The sequence below is a fragment of the Scyliorhinus canicula genome, chromosome 4, assembly GCF_902713615.1.
Source record: "Scyliorhinus canicula chromosome 4, sScyCan1.1, whole genome shotgun sequence".
Lineage (NCBI taxonomy): Eukaryota > Metazoa > Chordata > Chondrichthyes > Carcharhiniformes > Scyliorhinidae > Scyliorhinus > Scyliorhinus canicula.
In genome coordinates, this window is record NC_052149.1 from 53,520,330 (window position 1) to 53,544,985 (window position 24,656).

General features: G+C 45.9%; 1 protein-coding gene across 1 annotated transcript in view; it reads left to right on the forward strand.

Annotated features, from left to right (window-relative positions):
- ttc39a (tetratricopeptide repeat domain 39A) overlaps positions 1–24,656 on the forward strand; it is a 143,266-nt gene that overhangs the window by 17,911 nt on the left and 100,699 nt on the right. The window contains exon 2 of the mRNA XM_038794269.1: positions 6,039–6,143. Coding sequence (XP_038650197.1) covers positions 6,039–6,143 — 105 coding nt within the window. The remainder of the gene's footprint in view (positions 1–6,038; positions 6,144–24,656) is intronic.

The following is a 24,656-nucleotide window of genomic DNA, read 5'->3' on the forward strand; positions in this document are numbered from 1 at the left end:
AATATCTCCCTGTAATTGTAACCTTAAAATTAAGGGATCAGTCTGGTGAATCTGCTTTTCCTCCTTTCTTTCTGTGTAATTCCCAGAAATGCTGAGAATACCCCAAATGTGGCCCAGCCAAGGCTTTGGACACTTGGAGCAGGCCTTCTCCCTTCTTGTATTTGAGGTGTACACATGTAAAGGCCATTAGGTTATTATCTGCACCTGTTCATGACATTTTAATGATTTTATGTACCTGAACCCCCAAGTCTCTCTGGGTCTCCTTGTTTCTATCTTTCCACCATTTATAAAGTACTCTGATCTATCTTTTTTAGGTCCAAAGTGGATGACCTCACATTTGCCTTTATTGAAATCTACATATCACAGTTTTGCTGATTCAATGAATTAAACAATTTCTCTTTGTAATATTGTCATCTAATTCATTAAATGTGGTGGATAGTTGAGGCCCCAACACAGATACTTGTGAGATACCACTTGTCACAATCTATCTATTATCTCTACTGTCTGTCTCTTGATGCTCAGCCATTTTCCTAACAAGGTTAATAATTTGCCTTCAACCCCATGAACAAAGAACAAAGAAAAGTACATCGTGTGGAGATGCCGGCGTTGGACTGGGGTGAGCACAGTAAGCAGTCTTACAACACCAGGTTAAAGTCCAACAGGTTTGTTTTAAACACTAGCTTTCAGAGCATTGCTCACCTGAGGAAGGAGCAGTGCTCCGAAAGCTCATGTTTGAAACAAACCTGTTGGACTTTAACCTGGTGTTGTAAGACTTCTTACAAAGGAAAGTACAGCACAGGAACAGGCCCTTCAGCCCTCCAAGCCTGCGCCGACTATGCTGCCAATCTAAACTAAAATCTTCTACACTTCCTGGGTCCGTATCCCTCTATTCCCATTCTATTCATGTATTTGTCCAGCTGCCCCTTAAACGTCACTATCATTCCTGCTTCCACCATCTCCTCGGCAGCGAGTCCAGGCACCTATGAGGTGCAACTTCAGCTGAAATACTGTAGCTATAAGAGCTACACTGGCTACTTTATCAAATGTGTTCAAGAAACCATTTATTCTTATTTGTTCTTGAGTTGTGAGTGTTACTGGCAGGGCTGGCAATTTTGTCCATACATATTTGTTCTAGTGCAGATGGTGGTGAGCTGTCTTCTTGAATCGCTGCAGTCTATGTGGTGTGCTGTTAGGGAGGGATTTCCAGCATTTTGACCCAGTGACAGTGAAGAACAACAATATAGTCCCAAGTCAGGGTGATTTGTGAGTTGGAGGGAAATTTGATGGTGGTATTCCCAGGTATCTGTAGCCCCCATGTCCTTCCCAGGTATCGGCAGCCCCCATGTCCTTCTACAGATAGAGGTTGTGGGTTTGGAAGCTCTTCTAGCTACAGTATTTATATGGTACAGTAAGAGTTTTGGCCAATGATGACCCCAAGATGTAGTGGGATATTGAGCAATGATAATGCCATTGAATGTTAATGGGGATGGTTAGATTCTCTTCTGTTAGAGATGGTCATTGCCTAACACTTGTGGCACAAATGTTACATTCCACTTGGCAGTCCAAGCCTGAATTTTACCCAGGTCTTGCTGTATTTTGACATGGATTGCTTCAGTATCTGAAGGGTGCTAAATGGTATTGAATAACAACTTGTACTTCAATAGTGCCGTCAACATGATAAATGTGCCTAGGCATTTCACAGCAGCATTATAAAACAAAACATGACATTATGTAAGGAGCTATTAGGCCAGATGACCAAAAATTTGGTTAATGTGTGGAAGGGAAATTAATGAGTTGCCAACTTAGGAGCATCCTGGCAAATGCTTGACTATAGTTCAACACTGCTTTTGAATGAAAATAAGTAGGTCAGGTAACATAAATGAAATACTGCTTAATATTCTGGTATTGGCCTTATTGTCCTTCGAAAGATAACAAAATGTGTACTCGAGTTGTTTTTAGCCAAGGGCAAGAACATACGTACTACGTAATATCATCTTGCATACTTTCCAAGGTCTATTTAATATAAACATGCCTGTTCTAAAGTCAATCGAATCCGAGTGCACTGCACTGGCTTTGCAGCTGGAACACTCTCCGCAAATATATTTGTGTAAATAAATGTCCTTAAATCGAACCTTGAGGAATTTGTCTTTATTATCATTTCCACGACAAAGAGGTAGGTTTTAAGAATTGTCCTAAAGGACGAAATCAAGGTAGAGATGGAGGGAGGTGTCGAGTGTATTCCAGAGTTTGGAGCTTAGGCAACTGAAGTTGCGGTTGCCGTTGGTGATACGTTTAAAATCAGGTGCACAAGAAGCTAGCATTAGATGGGTGCAATTATCTGAGGATTGTTAGGCTGGAGGAGATTAGAGACATGGGGAGGGGTGAGTGGGTAGAATGAGGGAGACTAGTCACGAGTGCATTGGAATAGCCATATCTCAAGGCAACAAAGCCATAAACAAAGGTTTCTGCAGCAGATGGACTAAGGACAAGGTCAAAACCAGATGAAGTTAAAGAGGTGGAAGTAAGTGGTATTAGTGATGTCAAATGTGTGATGACACTGCAATCATCAGCAAACATCCATCTAATGTCATTGATGCAACAGCTGAAAATGATGAATCTTGAGGAACTCTTGCAGCATTGTCCTGGAGCTGAGAGAATTGGCCTCCAAAAATCTCAATTATCTTCCTTTGTGCTCCCTTCTAACCACCACTGTGGGTGTATCTACACATGGCCTGCAGCATTTCAAGAAGGCGGCTTACCACTATCTTCTCTAAGGCAATTAGGGATGGGCAATAAATACTGGCCTAGCCAGTGGCGCCCACATTCCATCAAAGAAGGAAAAGAAAGTTGTGATTCCAAAAATTGGTGCACTTTCCCCCTCTATTCTTCAAATTTGCTGGGGCTAGTCCAGGGGTGGGCAAACTTTTCCGTGCAAGGGCCACATTCAGAAATTCACAATTTTAAAGGGCCGCATAGTATATTAAGTAAAATAATTACTTCGCCCGGTTATGATTCTGGGCGCCTCATATAGAACATAGAACAGTACAGCACAGAACAGGCCCTTCGGCCCTCGACGTTGTGCCGAGCAATGATCACCCTACTCAAGTCAACGTATCCACCCTATACCAGTAAGCAACCCAACAGCCCCCCCCCCCCCCCCCCCATTAACCTTAAAAATACATTTTAAAAACTTTTTTTTAATGACTTGGTGGGCCGCATAAAGACCTTTGGCGGGCCGTAGTTTGCCCACCCCTGGGCTAGTCGATGTGAGACTCGGTAAAATGCATCCTTGGTGCCTAGAGTATTTGCTCTCGCCGCTCCTCTAGAATTTAGCTGTTTAGTCCATGTTTGGACCAAGGCATTGAGGAGGCTACAAATAACATCCATGAACTTTACTCTGCTCACTACTTTAGTTCCCAGACTTGATGGTGGTTGCAAAGTGGACTCGTGCACTGGCGAATAATGAGGTAGTCACCTGTCCCATTGATCTTTGAGCCCCAGTGATCAATGTTCATGGCTGGCGAATGGGTGACAGGTTTGATGCCAAGGCTGCTGATTCCCCAAACATAACTGACCACTCGCACAATGAGAACCACTCAGCTACCAGAAATATCATTGAGCAGAGTGTAGGAGTCCTGAGGCAGAGCTTTAGATGTCTGGGCCAGTCAGCACATGACCTGCAGTACTCTGCCAAAAAAGGTCTTGAGACTCGTGGCAATTTGCTGCATGTTCCACAATCTGGAGAGACCAGTAATTTCCAGCAGTTACGTCAGAGATTCACACACAGGAGCCACAAGAGAAGGAGGGGTACAAGGGGAGTACCAGAGTTTTCCAGCTAGACAGGATGCTCCTAGGAGAGACAATCGTCACCATCTAATTGAGCTATTTTGAGACACATGCATCACGATCAGATGCTGGAGCACTTTTGCTGCATGATTTAACTTCCAGGAGGAAAGCTCCATCAGGCAGTCCAGCATCTGCAGTCAATGATTTCAACCCCTTTCGAATAAAGAACACAATTTTAAAAAAAACATTGATTTTCCCCCATGCTCCAATTACCATCATCACTTTTTATCTACATCAGTAACGGTGAAAACCTGACCCAAACAGCACCTACAAATATTAAGCTATTCGCCCAGTGTTTATTCTTAGTGTTATGTGCAAGTGTTATCTTCAGCTCCTACTATTAGGAAACCGAAGATAGCTTTAAGAGATTTGTATTTGTTTTGGTAAATATGAGAAATATGATATAGTTTTAGGTGGGTTTAATTTAATGTTTCTGTGTTTGAAGGGACCTGTCGTTATATTATATATATATATATGTGTGTGTGTGTGTGTGTGTGTGTGTGTGTGTGTAGGGGGGGGGGGGGAGTTCCAACTGTGATACTTGCTTGGCAACCAGAGGTCCTTGTTGGCAATATAAGCTTCCCTTTGTTCTTGAGTTTTAGCTGGAAGCTACAGTAGTTGGTGATGGGCAGCTGGAGAGGGAACATCTCTCACAGCTTTACCAGAAGAAAAGTCATGCAATGGAGTAATAGTTTAGCGCAATCCATGGATCAACTTGGAAAAGACCTCCTCCATTTCCCCAGCCACAATGAGTAAGCATTCAGGCAGGCTGTGCATGATTACATAAGGTTTATCACAACTATTGGTCTTCTTCTGCCTGTGAAGTCTTCATCTGACTCCATACAGTGATATTATTGTGCATTGTCTGCTGGAAATGTTTCATCCACCCTGTGTGGCTGCTGCCCAGTGTGCCTCGCTGTGAGACTCCTGCTGGCTTGCAATAATCTTGCACTCTGGCAAAGCAGCAGTGCCTTTGTGTGAACATGATGCCGAGTCTATGTGTCAACGATTTTGATAACTTACCAACTTGTTACACTTTGTGCGAGTGTCTGTGCTGTTAACTGAGACAGTGGTAATGATGCAGTGCATTCTTCTTTGCCCTCCTCCTCCTCCTCTTGGGAAGGGGCGGAAGTTACCTGTTGTTCATCTTGCACTTGCTCGTGGGAGTGAGGGAGGTCTTTCTGCTGAGAGCCTGCAATGGTAATGCTGAAAGGGTTAGGGTGCAGTACATGTGACCACTATAATGTGACTACATGTGATGAGACCAAATTATCACTCGGATGTGAAGACAGCTTTGGGGGAATAGGTTTGAGATCCGATAAGTTGTGTATATGTAAGGAAGTTGACATGACCAGCTCTAGATGATATACCACCTGCTCTGCCTTTAGCCGCAACATTTGCAATGAGTGGTATAGCCTTTTAGTGCTATATTTTCTTGAAAGCAAAAGATAGGTAACACATGTGATGCCTCACATAATTAAAGAGCTGTGAGGTGCATTTGTGGTGTGAGTGCCTGTGAAGGATGCAACAGTGAGAGTTATGGTAATGTTATTCTGTTGTTAGATGGTAGATGTGTTAAAGTTGGTTGTGCATCACGTTCGATGCTGCTGTGGCCTCCTTCTACCCTGTGAATAGAGGACACCCTTCCTCCTCTGTACCTTCTCCAGCAGGACCTCCGGTGCTACATGGGAGAGCTTGGGAGCCCACTTTCTAGGTCCTTGAGTGTTCCCCCCCCCCCCCCCCCCCCCCCAAACTGACTTCTCTTCCAGCCTGTGCATCTCTTCCAGCCTGTGCATCTCTTCCAGCCTGTGCATCTCTTCCAGCCTGTGCATCTCTTCCAGCCTGTGCATGACCTCCTTCAGTGGATGTGATGTACAGTTTCAGGAAAATTGTGTTAAATCTATGCTTGAGTGACATTTTTAGAGAAACTTTAAGGAGCATGTTACAAAGCTGACTCAACTTTTCAGAATAACTCAAAAGTAAAAGATTGATCAGAATTTAAATATTTCATATAATGAAATAGCAGCCAATATCAGGGGATGTTATAAGTTGTAATTTAATTGCAAGCTTTAGTGTTCAAATATCAAACATGGCAGCACTTCTTCCAAATCCCAGATTCTGAAATAGATACAGTTGTATATAGATTATATTGTTCATGTTTTTAGTTATTTCTTAACCTTCCTTTTGAACAGGTCACCTAAAGCAGACTTGAAGGTGTCTTTGGATGAATGTGTGGCAGCCCTAGACCTCTTTCTTAGCAACAGATTTGAAGAAGCTCTGACCACACTTTGCTCAAAGTAAGTAACATTTACAATTTGGATCAATTTTTCTGAATTGTTTTATAAAAGAAGCTGAAAGTTAAGTTCACCTGATGTGTCTTGCATGAGTTGAGAAGTGTATTGCCCACTTGGTGACTCATACGCACAAAGACGACAACAACGTACATTTATCATTTATATAGCATAGTAAAACACTCCAGGCCTCTCCACAGGAGTGCTAGGATACGACAGTGATAGTTTAAAAAAAAAATTAAAATCAAATTTTCACATTTTCACAACCCCCCCCCCCCCCCCCCCCCCTTTGCTGCTGCTGCGGACCTTTTGTTTTTACCGTTCTGCCAGGAGATCTAGGAATGGTTGCCATCTCCTGAAAAACCCCTGCACTGACCCGCTTAGGGCAAATTTCACCCTCTCCAATTTAATAAACCCCGCCATATCGTTGACCCAGGCCTCCACGCTTGGGGGCCTCGCATCCTTCCACTGAAGAAGAATCCTCCGCCGGGCTACTAGGGACGCAAAGGCCAGAACACCGGCCACTTTCGCCTCCTGCACTCCCGGCTCCACTCCAACCCCAAATATTGCGAGTCCCCAGCCTGGATTGACCCTGGATCCTACCACCCTCGATACCGTCCTTGCTACACCCTTCCAAAATTCCCCCAGCGCTGGGCATGCCCAGAACACGTGGACATGGTTTGCTGGGCTCCCTGAGCACCTAATACACCTGTCCTCGGTCCCAAAAAACCGGCTCATCCTTGTCCCGGTCATATGAGCCCTATGCAGTACCTTAAACTGTATGAGGCTAAGCCTCGCACACAAAGAGGAGGAGTTCACCCTTTCTAGGGCAGCCGCCCACGTCCCCTTCTCAATCTCCTCACCCAGCTCCTCCTCCCATTTATCTTCCAGCTCCTCCACCGAGGCCTCATCTACCTCCTGCATCACCTGGTACACTTCCGAAATCCTCCCCTCTCCAACCCATACCCCCGAGAGCACCCTGTCCTAGACCCCACGCGGCGGCAGCAGGGGGAACCCTGCCGCCTGACAAACGCCCTTACCTGCATGTACCTAAAGGTGTTCCCCGGGGGGAGCCTGAACTTCCCTTCCAGCTCACCCAGGCTCGCAAACTTCCCGTCTATGAACAGGTCCCCCAGCCTCCTGACACCTGCCCTGTGCCAACTCGGGAACCCGCCAGCAATTTTCTCCGGAACAAACCGGTGCTTCCCCCGTATCGGGGACCCCATCGAGGCCCCCCCCCCCTGTGCCACCTCCATTGCCCCCAAATCTTGAGGGTAGCTGCCACCACCAGGCTCGTGGTATACCTCGTTGGAGGGAGCGGCAGCGGCGCCGTTGCAAGCGCTTCCAGGCTCGAGCCCACACAGGATGCCATCTCCAGCCTCTTCAATGCCACCCCCTCCCCGTCCATGACCCACTTACGCACCATCGCTGCATTGGCAGCCCAATAATACCCACAGAGGTTGGGCAACGCCAGCCCCCCCAATCCCTGCCCCGCTCCAAGAACACCCGTCTCACCCTTGGAGTCCCGTGTGCCCACACAAACCCCGTAATGCTCCTGTTAACCCGCCTGAAAATGGCCTTCCGGATAAGGATGGGGAGGCACTGGAACAGGAACAGAAACCTCGGGAGCACCGTCATCTTGACTGACTGCACCCTACCCGCCAAAGACAGCGGTAGCATGTCCCACCTCTTAAACTCCTCCTCCATTTGCTCCACCAGCCTTGTGAGATTTAGCTTATGCAAGGCCCCCCCAGCTCCTGGCCACCTGAACCCCCAAGTACCTGAAGCTCCTCTCCGCCCTTTTCAGTGGGAGCTTCCCAATCCCCCCTCCTGGTCCCCCGGGTGTACCACAAACAGCTCGCTTTTCCCAAAGTTAAGCTTATACCCTGAGAAATCCCCAAATTCCCGGAGAATCCCCATCACCACCGGCATTCCCCCCACCGGGTCCGCCACATACAACAATAGGACATCCGCATAGAGCGACACTCGGTGCTCCTCCCCACCCCAGACCAGCCCCCTCCAATCCCCCAACTCCCTCAGCGCCATAGCCAGGGGTTCAATTGCCAGCGCAAAAAGTAGGGGGGACAGGGGACATCCTTGCCTCGTCCCTCGGTATAGTCGAAAATACTCCGACCTCCTCTTATTCGTGGCCACACTCGCCATCGGGGCCTCATATAACAGCCTCACCCAACTTACAAACCCCTCCCCAAACCCGAACCTTTCCAGCACCTCCCACAAGTACCCCCACTCGACCCTATCAAAGGCCTTCTCCGCATCTAGCGCCACCACTATCTTCGCCTCCACTTCCACCGCCGGCATCATTATAACATTCAAGAGCCTCCGTATATTAGTGTTCAGCTGCCTCCCCTTCACAAACCCCGTTTGATCCTCGTGGATAACCTGTGGCACACAATCTTCTATCCTCGTGGCTAAGATCTTTGCCAACAGCTTGGCGTCCACATTCAGGAGTGAGATCGGCCTGTATGACCCACACTGCAGGGGATCCTTGTCTCGCTTAAGGATCAAGGAGATCAACGCCCGAGACATCGTCGGGGGGCAAAGCCCCCCCTCCTCCCTCGCCTCGTTGAAGGTCCTAACCAACAGGGGGCCCAGCAGGTCTGCATACGCCTTGTAAAATTCAACCGGGAACCCATCTGGCCCCGGCGCCTTCCCCGACTGCATGCTCCCAATCCCTTTAACCAGCTCCTCAAGCTCAACTGGCGCCTCCAGACCCTCCACCCGTCCCTCCTCCACCCTCTGGAATCTCAGCCGGTCCAAAAAGCGCCCCATCCCCCCCTTCTCCGCCGGAGTTCCGGACCGATATAGTCTCTCGTAAAAGTCCCTGAAGACCCCATTAATGTCTTACCCCCCCTCCGCACCACATTTCCTCCCCGGTCCTTAACTCCACCAATCTCCCTAGCCGCATCCCGCTTACGGAGCTGGTGTGCCAGCATCCGACTCGCCTTCTCCCCATACTCGTACACCGCACCCTGAGCCTTTCTCCATTGAGCCTCTGCCTTTCTGGTGGTCAACAAGTCGAACTCAGCCCGAAGGCTGCGCCGCTCCCTCAGCAATCCCTCCTCCGGGGCCTCCGCGTATCTCCTGTCCACCCTCACCATCTCCCCCACCAATCTCTCCCTTTATTTCTGCTCCCTTCTCTCCCTGTAGGCCCGAATGGAGATCAACTCCCCCCGAACCACCGCCTTCAACGCCTCCCAGACCGTCCCCACTCGGACCTCCCCATTATTATTGGCCTCCAGGTACCTCTCGATGCATCCTCGAACCCGCCCCCTCACATCCTCGTCCGCCAGCAGCCCCACCTCCAAGCGCCACAATGGGCGCTGGTCCCTCTCCTCCCCCAGCTCGAGGTCCACCCAATGCGGGGCATGGTCAGAAATGGCTATCGCTGAGTACTCAGTGTCTACAACCACCGCAATCAGTGCCCTACTCAAAACAAAAATCGATCCGAGAGTAGGCCTTATGCACATGTGAGAAGTATGAAAATTCCCTGGCCCTCGGCCTCGCGAACCTCCATGGATCCACCCCTCCCATCTGGTCCATAAACCCCCTCAGCACCTTAGCCGCTGCAGGCCTCCTTCCCATCCTGCAACTGGATCGATCCAGTGGCGGATCCAGCACCGTGTTGAAACCCCCCCCCCATTATCAGGCCCCCCAAATCTGGAATCCGGCCCAACATGCACCGCATGAAACCCGCATCATCCCAATTCGGGGCATATACATTGACCAGCACCACCCGCTCCCCTTGCAGCTTGCCGCTCACCATCACGTACCTCCCGCCGCTGTCTGCCACCACACTCGACGCCTCAAACGCCACCCCCCCCCCCCCCCCCCCAGTTTTTTGTATCCAGCCCCGAATGAAACACTTGGCCCACCCACCCCTTCCAGTGATAGCTTTTAATAAGGGTCTTAAATGGGATGTCATTTGGGAATGAACGTTTCATGCTATGGCAAAAGTGGGAACCTGGCCTCAGTGTATGAACATGACGTTATGGTAAAGATTGGTAACCATTCAGGAGGCGATATCCCGGTCAAGGACTTGAAAGAAAGATTGGAGCGATGACAGCAATTGCCAGGTAGGACGGTCAAGAATGAGTTTTTTTGAGGAGGGTGGTGATGATAGCAGATTTGAAGGGGCATAAAGGTAGTTGGAGCCCCAAGCTAGGGGCAGGGAGCAGTAGCAGTGTCTGAACACTGGGTCTCTTAATAACAAAAACGTCCATGGCTGCTGCAGGACCAATCCCTGGTTTTGTTAAGTTAGCTGTTCTGAGCTGTCCATTAGAAGATCTATATTTATCATTGTAGTTTGGACCAGTGAAGAACAAAGAACAGCTAGTGATTTTGCTTCTCTTTGTTACTTGGGTGATATCTACTGAAAATATAGATATTTGGTGAGGGCTAGTTTTTATTGTGATTTTCTGGGTCCCAGGTCCGATTCCTGGCTTGGGTCACTGTCTGTGTGGAGTCTGCACGTTCTCCCCCGTGTTTGCGTGGGTTTCCTCCGGGTGCTCCGGTTTCCTCCCACAGTCCAAAGATGTGCAGGTTAGGTGGATTGGCCATGCTAAATTGCCCTTAGTGTTAGGTGGGGTTACTGGGTTATGGGGATAGGATGGAGGTAGGGTGCTCTTTCCAAGAGCCGGTGCAGACTCGATGGGCCGAATGGCCTCCTTCTGCACTGTAAATTCTATAAAGAGTTGTCAGCACCCTTAGAATTGGATCTCAGTATGAGTTGATGTTCTCAAGGGAATATGCTGAAAAAAAACAGATATTTACTGCTCACAAGTAAAAAGCTACATGATGGTGCCGCAAGTTGTCCTGTGTACTTTGGCGTGTGTTTGCAGTTAGCAAATAAAAGTTTAAGGAGCTTGCCTTTACGAACACAATCCAACAATCACTTCAGAAATTTGAGTGCATGAAAAATCAGGCATATTTATAGATGTATGAACATTCACACCACCATTGATGTACCCTCCAGTTTAAAATTCACCGATTTTACTTTTATCACATTTATATTTAATGAACATACCATAAATTTTAATGAGGAAAAAAGACCTTTGGGCTCCAAATGGATTGATGTTGTGGCACATGGATAGTTAGCAGAATTGAAGATAAATTTTGTGTTCTTGACACTTCATTCAATGGCACTGCAGCTAAATTTTCTTTTTTCATTTTTAAAAATAATTTTTATTGAAAAATTTTGTATTTATATAACAACAACGAACAGCAATAAAATACCAACAATAACAATCATAAACATTTGCCCAACCTCAATGAACAACAAAACATATTAACAACAAATTAAATTAACACAATATTAAGTTAAATAACCATAGAAAAAAAATAAAGAACACCCTCCTTTACCCCCCCCCCCCCCCCCCCCCCCCGACCAAGATACCTATCTTTGAGTCAGAAAGTCCAGAAAAGGCTGCCACCGTTTATAGAACCCTTGTACTGATCCCCTCAGGGCAAATTTGACCCTCTCCAATTTTATAAATCCCTCCATGTCACTGATCCAGGTCTCCACACATGGGGGCCTCGCATCCTTCCACTGCAGCAAGATCCTCCGCTGGGCTACTAGGGATGCAAAGGCCAAAACACTGGCCTCGTTTGCCTCCTGCACTCCCGGCTCCGCCGCAACTCCAAAATTGCGAGTCCCCAACCTGGTTTGACCCTGGATCCAACCACCCTCGACACCGTCCTCGCCACCCCCTTCCAGAATTCTTCCAGTGCCGGGCACGCCCAGAACATATGGGCATGATTCGCTGGACTCCCCGAACACCTGGTGCACCTGTCCTCACCCCCAAAGAACCTACTCATCCGAGTCACAGACATATGGGCCCGATACAGCACCTTAAATTGGATGAGACTAAGCCTCGCACATGAAGAGGAAGAGTTGACTCTCTCCAAGGCATCCGCCCAAGTCCCATCCTCTATCTGCTCCCCTAGTTCCCCCTCCCATTTAGCCTTCAGCTCCTCCACTGATGACTCTTCCACCTCCTGCATTACCTTATAGATGTCAGACACTGTCCCCTCTCCGACCCACACCCCCGAAAGCACTCTGTCCATTGCCCCCCCGCGAGGGCAGCAAAGGAAATTCCTCCACCTGTCGCCTAGCAAACACCTTTACCTGCAATTATCTGAACATGTTCCCTTGGGGGAGCCCAAATTTATCTTCCAATTCCCCCAGGCCCGCAAACCTCCCACCAATAAACAGGTCCCTCAATTTACTGATGCCCACCCTATACCACCCCCTAAATCCCCCATCAGTGTTCCCCGGGATGAACCGATGATTTCCGCCTAATGGAGCCTCCATCGAGCCCCCCATTTCCCCCCCATGCCGTCTCCACTATCCCCAGATTCTTAGGGTCGCCGCCACCACCGGGCTTGTGGTATACCTATTAGGAGAGAGCAGCAACAGCGCCGTTACCAAGGCACCCAGGCTCGTACCTCTACAAGACGCCATCTCCATTCTTTTCCACGCCTCCCCCCCCCCGCCCCATCACCCATTTACGCACCATTGACACATTGGCCGCCCAATAGTACCCCACAAGGTTGGGCAGCGCCAGCCCGCCTCTATCCCTCCCTCCCTCCAGGAAAACCCTCTTCACTCTCGGAGTCCCATGCGCCCACACAAAGCTCAAAATACTAAAAAATTTGCAGCTAAATTTTCTTAAAGACATGGAGGAAAAAAATGCAGTTGCTAACTACCATCTGTTAAATTACTAGTGTTCTTTAAGCTATTGTGATACTCTGGTAATTTAATTATTCACTGATTAATTCCTATACAATATTCATTTTATTTCTTTTTTTTAATAAAAATCGTATTGTCATGTGAAAATTTATGAATTACTTTCCTGAATGTGACTGCTGGGAACTTGGTTATTGGAAGAATCCCGCAAAGCTTTTCCCATTAACTTCTCTTCAATGCATTGCAGGTCAGGTTTACAAGTAGAGGCAGAAGTAGCGTTTTACAGCACAGAAATAGGCCCTTCGGCCCATCATTTCTCTGCCGACCATCAAGCACCCATCTATTCTAATCCCATTTTCCAGCACTTGGTTCGTAATCTTGTGCCATGGCATTTCAAGTACTCACCTAAATGCTTCTTAAAAGTTGAGGGTTCCTGCCTCTACCGCCCTATCAGGCAGTAAGTTTCAGATTCTATGTAACCATCCTCTGGATGAGTAGGTTTTTCTGCAAATCTCCTCTAAGTCTCCTGCTCCTTGTGTAAATCTATGCCCCGTGGTTATTACCCCTCTACTAAGGGGAAAAGTTTATTTCTATCTACCCTATTTATATCCTTCACAATTTTGTATACCTCAGTGATGTCCCCCCTCCACATTCTCTGCTCTGAGAAGAACCCCTGCTTATACCAGCCTCTCTTCATAGCTGAAATGCTCCAGCTTGGGCAACTGGAAATATTTCAACTAAAGCTATTTTAAATAAATCCATTTAGTGAAACTTCCTTATTATACTTCGAGACAGGCTTAGTTTTGAAAAGCATGTAATGGACACTGGTTTATTGCTGCTCCAGTTCTCTACTATTCTGGCTACTGCCTTAGTGATTTTGAAAGGACTTCCTGATGATGTGGCCTCACCTACAATGCTGTCTCAATGCTGGACCCTGTAAATTGTGTTATTTTTAAAAATGCATTAATGGGATGTGGGCATCGCTGGTTAGGGCAGCATTTATTGCCCATTCCTAGTTGCCCTTCAGTAGGTGGCGATGAGCTGCTTTCTTGAACCGCTGCAAGGTGTAGGTACACCTACTATGCTGTTAGGGAGGGAGTTCCAGGATTTTGCTCCAGTGACAGTGAAGGAATGGCAATATATTTCCAAGTGAGGGTGGTGAATGACTTGAGAGTGGAACCTCCGGGTGGTGGGGTTCCCAGGCATCTGCTGCTCTTGTCCTTCTAGATGGTAGTGGTCGTGGATTTGGAAGGTGCTGTCTAAGGAACCTTGGTGAGTATTGCAGTTCATCTTGTAGATGGTACACATGGTTGCCACTGTTCGTCAGTGGTGGCTGGTTTGAATGTTTGTGGGAGGAGGAACAATCAAGTGGGCTGCTTTGTCCTGGATGGTATAGAGCTTCTTGAGTGTTTTTAGAGCTGCACTCATCCAGGCAAGTGGAGAGTATTTCATTACACTCCTGACGTGTGCCTTGTAGATGGTGGACAGGCTTTGGTGGGTCAGGAGGTGAGTTACTCACCTTTGGATTCCTAGCCTTTGGCCTGCTCTGGTAGCCACACTGCGGAGCCTGTTCGGGTACACTAAGGGAGAACTCAGAATGTCCAATTCACCGAACAAGCACATCTTTCGGGACTTCATGGGAGGAAACCAGAGCGCCTGGAGGAAACCCACACAGACACTGGGAGATCGTGTAGACTCCACACAGACAGGAGATAGCGAGGTCGTTCCCGCTGCTTGCACTCTTTCGTTTCATTTGATCGCACCCAAGATACCTAAAAAAGCATGAAGGATATTTTCTTTCCTTAGCCAAAGCATAGAATATAAGAGTAGGGAGGTTATGCTAAAATTGTAGAAAACACTGGTTAAGCTACAGCTGGAGTATTGTGTACAGTCCCAGTCACTGCATTACATGGAAGGATATGGTTGCACTCGAGAGGGTGTAAGTAAGTCTTGCTGCAGTTGTACAGTGTTTTGGTGAGACTGCATCTGGGCTACTGTGTGCAGTTTTGGTCTCCACATTTAGAAAATGATGTACTTGCATTGGAGGCAGAACAGTGAAGTTCACTAAATTGGCTTCTGTTCTCTGGAGTTTAGAAGAATGTGGAGCATTCTTCATTCTTCCTCCTCGTGTGCGCGGCTTAGCCTCATCCAATTCAAGGTGCTGCACCGGGCCCACATGACTGGGACGAGGATGAGTAGGTTCTTTGGGGGTGAGGACAGGTGTGTCAGGTGCTCGGAGAGTCCAGCGAACCATGCCCATATGTTCTGGGCATGCCCGGCACTGGAGGAGTTCTGGAAGGGGGTGGCGAGGACGGTGTCGAGGGTGGTGGGATCCAAGGTCAAGCCAGGATGGGGACTCGCGATTTTTGGGGTTGGGGTGGAGCCGGGAGTGCAGGAGGCGAAAGAGGCCGGTGTGCTGGCCTTTGCGTCCCTAGTAGCCCGGCGAAGGATCTTGCTACAATGGAAGGATGCGAGGCCCCCAAGCGTGGAGACCTGGATCAATGACATGGCGGGTTTCATTAAGCTAGAGAAGGTCAAATTCGCCCTGAGAGGGTCGGTACAAGGGTTCTTTAGGCGGTGGCAGCCTTTTCTCGACTTTCTGGCTCAACGATAGGGTACGGGGACAGCAGCAGCAGCAACCCGGGGAGGGAAAAGGGGGGGGGCCGACAATGACTATGTTTGTTTATTTAATTTTAATATTTTTTAAGTTCTTTTGTTGTTCATTAGGGTTGGGGGGGTGGGGGGATGTGATACATGCGCCGATACGGTCTGGGGGTGTCACAGTTATTATGGGTTATTTTGTTGCATTTCATTGTTTGTCGTTATGTTTTATATTTTCTGTAAAAAATTCCAATAAAAATTATATATAAAAAAAGAAGAATGTGGAGCAGTCTCTTTGAAACCGACAAATCTCTGAGGATAGATACTGAGGATTTGTCGTCTCCAACTGGGGAGTTGAAAGCACAGGATCCAGTCTCCGGTTACGAGGTTGATCATTAGGACTGTGTTGAGGAGTAATTACTTCAAAGAGTAGTGAATCTTTGAAATTCTCGATCAGAGTTGTTGATGCTCAAATGTTGAATAGATTAAGTCTGGGATACACCGATCTTCAGTCTCAAGAAATGAAGGGATATGGGGAGTGGGCAGGAAAATGGAGTTGAAGCCCCAGATCAACCATGATCTTATTGAATGACAGAGCAGGCATGAAGGGCCATATAGTCTACTCTTGCTCCTATTTATTGTGGTTTTGTGGTGCAGACACGATTTATGAGAATGTGGCCAGGTATGAAAAGTTCTAGATATCAGGAAATATTGGATATGCTGGGGTTATTTTCTTTGAAGCACAGGAAGTAATTGAAATGGACAAAACTCTGAGGGGCAGAGAGAGAGGTGACAGGAAGAACATATTTACCTTGGCAGAGAGGGTTGGGAGGGGCGGTGCCCAGTGAAGGTGGGTGGGAGAGGATAAGTATTAATTAGCAAAAGCATTAGAGAAGTGTTGAGAAGATTATTTTTCTTCTCCCAAGGAGGGCCTGGAACTCACTGCCAGAAAGGGAGGTAGAAACCCTAGTTGCATTTACAAAATAGCTTGAATATAGACATTAATGGGGGGATAACCTGGGGGCTGGGAAGTGGGATTAGACTGTGTAGTTCCTTATCAGCTGGATCAGCCTTCTGTATCAGGTAGCTTGTATGTTGCAACTTTTTGTGTTTTCATGTTTAAGTTGCAGCAGTTTGACTGTAAACCAATATCTATACTTTTTACATTTGCGCAAGGTAGAAAGGAATGCATGCTACTTTGAAGCAGTTATTTAAATGTTGCGTCACTGCATTCTTAACGTTTGTTTTGTGTGTTTCTGTATCTCGTTAAAGGGTGGAGATATCTGTTGTTGTGTTTAGCTCCTTTACTTTTCTTTCCATGAGGAAATTGCCACTGGGCTGGGTGAGTGAATGATTTATGAATTCTAATTCCAGTCTCATGAAATCATTTCACGTGGCTGAGTAAACCGAGCACATCCTGCAATAAGCAAGGTTCACTTCTCCAGGGCGATTTAGGGATGGGCAACAAATACTGGCCTCGCCAGTGCACTTGTGTCCCATGAACGCATTGAAAAGAAGAATGCATTGTAATTTCTAACAGGAAAAGTTTGGTTGTATCCATTTTAAGAAATCTTGTGATGTATACCTTAAATTGTATTTTACAAAACGTTCCCTTACATTTGTCATCCTCGGTATTAAAGATTTTTATGCACCTTTTGTCTGGCTCTCGGAGCAATAGAGATTTGCAATGCATGCAGGATAGAATTTTCTGCGACCTGAAACCTAATCGCAACGTGAATCAAGTATAATTTCAGCTTTTACTCTTAACAGTTGCATCACTCTGCTTGAAACTATTTTCTGATGTTTTTTTTGAGTTTATCCCCCTCATTTTAAATGAGTTAAAATAGCTTAAACAATATATTACGAGCTGAAAGAAACTGCAGAGAAGAAAAATTGGGCAATATGTTAAGATGCATGTATGAAAATAACAATAATGCACAACTGTGTAATTGTTAAAGACTTGTATTTCATTCCTATAACTACATGCATACTTGTCACGTTGAAGAGCGTGTCACCCTCCCACTCAATGGCACATTCTGGGAACTTGCACTTCAGACCTTGAAACTACCTTCACAGGCAAGGCAGAAAGAAATGTAACATTGGCTAAGCATTATATTTCAGAAAGTCACTTCCATTGCTATCAGTTAGTTAGCAAGACAATAAAACCTGTATCATTGTTAAAATGTATCCTCTCATCAATTTAATGACTGAACTACTGCCGAGCAACAGCCAACCTTATTTATCAAGAAAATTTGTTACTGTTTTAATATTAAAGAAACAGCATGTGTTGCACAAAAAAAATCAACTGAGGCATAAATAAGATTTGAGTGAGGATTTTGGAGAATAAATTTACAATGTGAATATATGCCAGGATGTAAATCTGCCTCAACAGAGGATGCTGGAAAAATCTCTCAGGAGAGGAACAGAGCTAACGTTTCGAGCCCATAGACTCTTCATCAAAACGGTCATTGGACCAAAATGGTCATTGCATAGGCATATGGATGATAAGGGAATAGTGTAGAGGGACTTTAGAAGGGTTTCACAGGACGGTGCAACATCGTGGGCCGAAGGGCCTGTACTGCGCTGTAATGTTCTATGTTCTAAAACTGAAAGGAGCGAGAATGTGTTGGAGCTACAGAAACTGTAATAAAATGTAGCAACTTTAAGAATCAATACGACAAAACAAATTTCCCCTCATTCCCCATCAGCATTCTGCATCCACTCCTCCATCATGTCCTACTCCCCATCCGTTTCCCATGGCACCTTCCCTTGATGTCACACAAGATGCAACACCTTCCCCTTTACCTCCTCACCATTCAAGACCCCAAATATTCCTTTCCGATGGAGAGGGGCTGGGGGGGGGGGGGGGGGGGGGGATGATGGATGAGTGGACTAGGGTGTCACAGACCAAGTCCTGGTTTCAGATTCCAGCAACCACAGTCGTTTGCTGTCCTATAAAGCTGTAAATGGAGGCAATGTTACAGGAATGGAGAGGTCCAGATTAGGTTCCTGCTGTTATGTATAGGAGAATGCAAAAGGACCAATATTAATCTCCATATTGTCCCACACTACTCCCTGTTTCTCAGCCCATCTTTGTGTACTCAGTTATAAAGCAGAACTCTTTCATTTTTTCTATCATTCTCACTACCGTTGGTCAGTAGCAATAAAAACAGACCTGATACTTAAAGCAGCCATCACCACTGTAACATGACACCATATAGATGGTTGGACTATAGCTTTGATTTCCAATCTGGTGAGTTTAGCTGAAGTCAGCTGGGACCGTGCCTAGAGCATTACAATTGGTTGCGGTGCTCTTGGGACATGTCGAAGCAAACTCAGTTGAGCTATGATGTCAATCTTTATTCCTGAAACAATCATTTAGTATTGGGATAAGTACAATGAAACTTTCATAAAAGGGTCTGTCTTTAACATGTTCGTAGATATGGTTGATTACTACAGAAATAACAGCAAAAGATAACTAAGTGCTTTCACAAATTGAGGCGAATGCACATTAAAAGATGAGATATACTGAATGATTACAAGACACTGATTTCCTATGGAGAATTGCAGTTTACAATTGTCATCAGTGGCTAGGTTCGATTCTCGGCTTTACAATTGCCCGGTTCGATTCCCGGCTTGGTTCACTGTCTGTGCTGAGTCCGCACGTTCTCCCCGTGTCTGTTTGGGTTTCCTCCGGGTGCTCCGGTTTTCTCCCACAGTCCAAAGATGTGCTGGTTAGGTGGATTGGCCATGCTAATTGCCCTTGGTGTCCAAAATAAAAAGGTTGCGGAGATCGGGTGGAGGTGTGGACTTAAGTGGGGTGCTCTTTCCAAGGGCCAGTGCAGACTCAAAGGGCTGAATGGCTTCCTCCTGCACTGTAAATTCTATGAACTGAACTCCTTCATGAGATTACCTCATGATATTCTTGGTGCATTATAATTCTCAATATCATGGGTGTTGGGGAGTTAATTTCAGTGTTTTCTAATACACGAGCAAAAATATCATAGTTATTAATATTGCACTATGAATGGCACCATGCCTTGATACTTAGTGCCAGCAATAGAGTGGAGGAGAACAAGCAAGGTTCACTTCTCAAGGACAATTAGGGATGAGCAACAATGCTGGCCTTGTCAGTGACACTTTGATCCCATGAACACATTAAAAAAAAGTGTATGTATTGTCATTGCTAACGGGGGTAAAAAGGCTGCCCTTTTTAAGAAATCTTGTAATGTATACCTTATATTGTACTTTACAATATGTTCTCTACATTTTTCAGACATCCTTGGTATTTGAGAAGGTTTTGTTTGCATATTTTCCCTGCCTCCCAGAGAAATCGAGATTTGCAATATGGGAAGATTTACCAGCAGGATGTCTTTTAAATTTTTTTTCAGCAGCTTACTGCCTGACAACTAGCCAGATTGACCGGCTATGTTAGGCTGGAAGCCAGCCAGGTAACAACGTAAGGTAAGTCTGACATTGCTGAGGCACAGAGGGAGGGAGTCTGATTTCAGGGTGGAGTTGGATATCATGTGTGGATACAGAAATTGTTCGGGGGGGACACGGACATGGAAATCAGGGATTGCTGGGTTGATGGCCAATCACTGTTGGTTGACGGTGCTTAGTTGATTGCTAGTTTCTGATTGTGGGGTGGTAAACCTGTGGGGCCTGGGGTAATGCTCCTGCACCTCTTGGCTGCCAGTTAATGCAATGAGGGGCCTTACTTCCTGGATCTGGCCCTTCTCACTTCCTTTAACATGGTTTGGGAAATCCAGGGATTAAAAATCAAAAAAATGAGGTACAGTGCAAGTAGGCAGCCTGCTTAAACAATTTTAGTGGCTGATCCAGAGAGTGGGTTGGTCACCCGCCCTTTTTAAAACCAGAAATGGGTGGGTTGAGTCTGGGGTTGAGAATTTCAAAATGTTTAACTTCACACCTACACACAATCCAACCATCCTGTCCTGTGGCTAAAATTCTTGATGTATCAAATATGGAAGGGGCAGATTTTAGACCACATGGGCTAGGAGTTAAGAAAAAGCATTACGACTGAAAAAGTAGTCCAAATTAGGAAGTTATGAGAAGATAGATGAGATGTATTTCACAGTAGATATGAGGTTAATGAAACAAAAACAGAAGCAAATAGGAAAAGAGTACTGAGGAGTACGAACGTGTCAGATTTTCAGTATTTCTATGCAAACATAAAATAACGTTTTGGTAGCCGGAAGCATGTATTAGAATAGAGGTATATTATTTTGTAGCCTTCACAAAAGCTTGACTTCAACCATTGTATAGAGTTTTCATAAGAGATAGGGAAAGAAAGACAAGGCCAGTACCCTCATTAAGTAAAGACAACGTTTTAACCATGGAGAGCAGGGTGATGGTGTACAGATGGAATCTGGCAGGAAAGCGCGAGGGCATAATGGAGCTTCTATGTGAATCGGAATATGGTATTTGAGAGATCACTGTATAGTATGAAAGAAGTTACAAATGAGACTTTTGGGTTCTTTGCGGCAGTAACAGCGTTGTAAATATAGGGAATTTTAATGAATGTTAAAATGGGATAAGAGAATAGTTTATGGGGAAAATTAAAAGGGACTGCAAGATTGCATCCAGGATAGTTACCTGTTGTGGTACAAGCCCAAAAGATTTTGTTCTTCCTTTTGATCTTTCTGGACTAATCGTGGCCTGTAAATTGCCAGACTAATTGAATTATTTCAGTAAATTGGGGCATAGATGAAAAGAAGCCTAGGGATTTATATCTATGCATTTTTTCAGCAGGCACTTGTTAATGTGCCTAAGAAGCATCAAAAATGAAGGTGTCTGTTATTCAAGGAAATACACAGCTGCATGGCTCAGCGAAAGAAAGCAAAGAGCAAAAAAACGTGTGATTTCAGATCGACAGGTCGGAGTTGATGGTGTACCCAGAGACTTGTTCAGAACCTCTTTTGTTTTCCATTTGGATGATTTTGGCTTGAGGAAGGATATTGAACTTTGCTCGTTGAAAATTTATTGGCGGGCATGACAAGCTGTGAAGAATACAGTAAATTCTAGAGTAAAGTCACCATTGCCCCAGATGACCAGCAATTAAGGATGGACAATAAATGTTGGCCTAGCCAGCAACACATGCTATGAAAGAAAGAAAAAAGTTATTTGAGACTTATGAGTGGCAGATGTGGTTCAATATAGAGAACTGTAAGGTAGTTCCAAACGTTTAATGCATTGCTATGCATGCGGTTTCATTTATTAACTTTGGAAACCAGTGGGGTATTTCCCCCCCCATTCACAGTTGGACATTGAGTATTAGATAAAGAATTCCAATGAGAATAGCATAATAATCTTTTATTAGTGTCAGAAGTAGGCTTACATTAACATTGCAATGAAGTTACTGTGAAAACCCCCTAGTCACCACACTACTGCGCCTGTTCGGGTACACCGAGGGAGAATTCAGAATGTCCAAATTACCTAACAGCACGTCTTTCGGGACTTATGGGAGGAAACCGGAGAATCCGGAGGAAACCCACACAGACACTGGGAGAACGTGCAGACTCCACACAGACAGTGTCCCAAGCCAGGAATCGAACCTGGGTCCCTGGCGCTGTGAAGCAACATTGATAACCACTGTGTTACTGTGCCACCCATTCTTGCTCATTTTAATAGTGATAAATAAAAGGAGCAGTGCAGGTAGTAGGAAAGGAAAACTGGGTTGTCGATCTATAGTTACCAACTCCAATAAGAGAGTCTAACCACCTCCCCACAACATTCAATAGCATCAGCATCATCAAACAATATCCTAGCCTAGGGTCACCATGTTTATTTTTAAAAAAACATTTTATTGAAGGCAGTTGAAATAAATACATAACCACAAAAATACGAAAGCCCCCATCCTACTGCTGCACTGGCACCCGCCTCCCTTGACCAACTTATGGTCCCCACAAACAAAAAAGTAAATACCTCTGACAACTCGATACTCCTTTAAAGAAGTCTTAAACAGCTTCTACCTCAAGGCGAACCCCTCCTCCACCACTCAAATAGCGAAATTAATTTATCCCAGATGCAGGGAGACTATACCCCCACCTTTTTGCAGTTCCAAGTCCTGCGTCACAGTAAAATCTGTCTCTGGGCTATCGGGGAGGTAAAGGCCAAGGTGTCGGACTCTCTCTCCACCTGTACTGCCAGATCCTCCAACACTCGTAGCTACCACTACCCGCAACTTTACTTCGGAAAATTCCTTTCCAGAACTATCAGTCTTTAAAAAAAAATTTGGAGTACCCAATTAATTGTTTTCAATTAAGGAGCAATTTAGCATGGCCAATCCACCTAGCCTGCACATGGGTTGTGGGGGCGAAACCCACGCAAACACTGGGAGAATGTGCAAACTCCACACGGGCAGTGACCCAGAGCCAGGATCGAACCTGGGACCTCGGCGCCGTGAGGAACTCGCTGTCAATCTTGGACACACCCAAAACATATGCATATGGTTCACTTGCCCCCACGCACACCGTCAAGAACCGACTCATACTGGATGCCATCATGTGAGCTCAATGCACCACCTTAAATTGGATTAGACTTAGCCTCACACACACCGAGGACACATTCACCCTCCACAGAGCTTCCTTCCACACTCTGGCCCCAAGGGTCACCAGAAACCTAACTGGGCTAAATACTATTGTCACTGCAAGGGCAGGTAATTCTGTGGTGAGTAATTCACCTCTTGACTCCCCGAAGCTTGGCCACCATTTGCAAGGCACAAGTCAGGAGTGCGATGGAATTACTGTCCACTTGCCTGAATGAGTGCAGCCCCAACAACAGTCAAGATGTTTGACCACATCCATGACAAAGCAGTACACTTGATCTACACCCCATCCACCACATGAAACATTCATGCGCTACATCACCGGTGCATAGTGGCATCAGTGCATACCATTTATATGATGAGCTGCAGCAACCAGCCAAGCCTCCTTTGACAGCACCTTCCAAACTGGTGACCTTTACCACCTAGAAGGACAAGGACAGCAGGCATATGAAAACACCATCAACTGCAAGTTCCCCTCCAAGTCGCACACTATCCTGGAATTCTGTACCTAACAACACTGTGCGAGTTACCCTGGTACTCGATGTTAGCTTCCTTCTCTCTCCATGGATTCTGTCAAACCTGCTGAGATTGTCTGGTATTTTCTGTTTTTGTTACACCAGTCCTGCAGTGGATTTTGACTGGCACTGCTTTACCTTGATCGCCCCTCTCTTCAAAATACCAACCCTTGATAACAGCCTCTTTGCAAACTACCATCCCATCTCAAATCTCAATTTCCTCTCAAGTCCTTGAATGTTGATGTTGCCTCCCAAATCTGTTTCCACCATTTCTGGAATTCCTTGTTTGAATCCCCCCTCCCAGTCAGTTTTCTGTCCCTGCCACAGTATTGAAGCAGCTCTTATCAAAATCACAAATGACATTGTAACTGTGACAAAGGTAAACTTCACTCTTCTCAACCTATCTGGACCCTTTGACACAGTTAGCCCACACTATCTTCTTCCATTGCGTCCAGCTTGGTGCAAGTGCTCTCACCAGGTTTCATTCTTATCCCAGCCAGAGAAGTGTAGCCACTTCCTCAAGGACTATTAGGGATAGGTAATATCCCTAATAGGTAATGGCTCTGAGGAGCCATCCTGGTTCCATTATATTACAAACTGCCCCCCCCCCCCCCCCCCCCCCATGACATCATCCAAAAGCACAGCATTAGTTTTCACACGTTTGCTCACGACACCCAGCTCTACGTCATCCCAATCTCTGTCGACTTCATCACTGTCACTAAATTATGTACTGTTATCCAATATCCAGACCTGGAAGAGCAGAAATTTCCTCCAGTTAAACGTTGGGAAGACGGAAGCCAATGTTTTCAGTCCCTGCTCATAACACTGTTCTCTAGATATCAATATCATTCCTCTTCCTGGCAACAGTTTGAGATTAAATTAGTCAATTACACTCTTGTTGTCACATTTGATCCTGAGATAACTTCAGACCTCATATTAATACCATCATTAAAACAGTCCATTTCCATCTTGAATGGCATAACCTGATTTCATCCCATCTCAGCTCACTGTTGCTGAAACCCTTAGTCTTGCCTTTGTTATCTGACTGGTCTCCCACATTCTGCCCTCTATAAGCTTGAACACATCTGAAACTCTGCTGTCCTTGTCATAACTATTTCCCATCACCC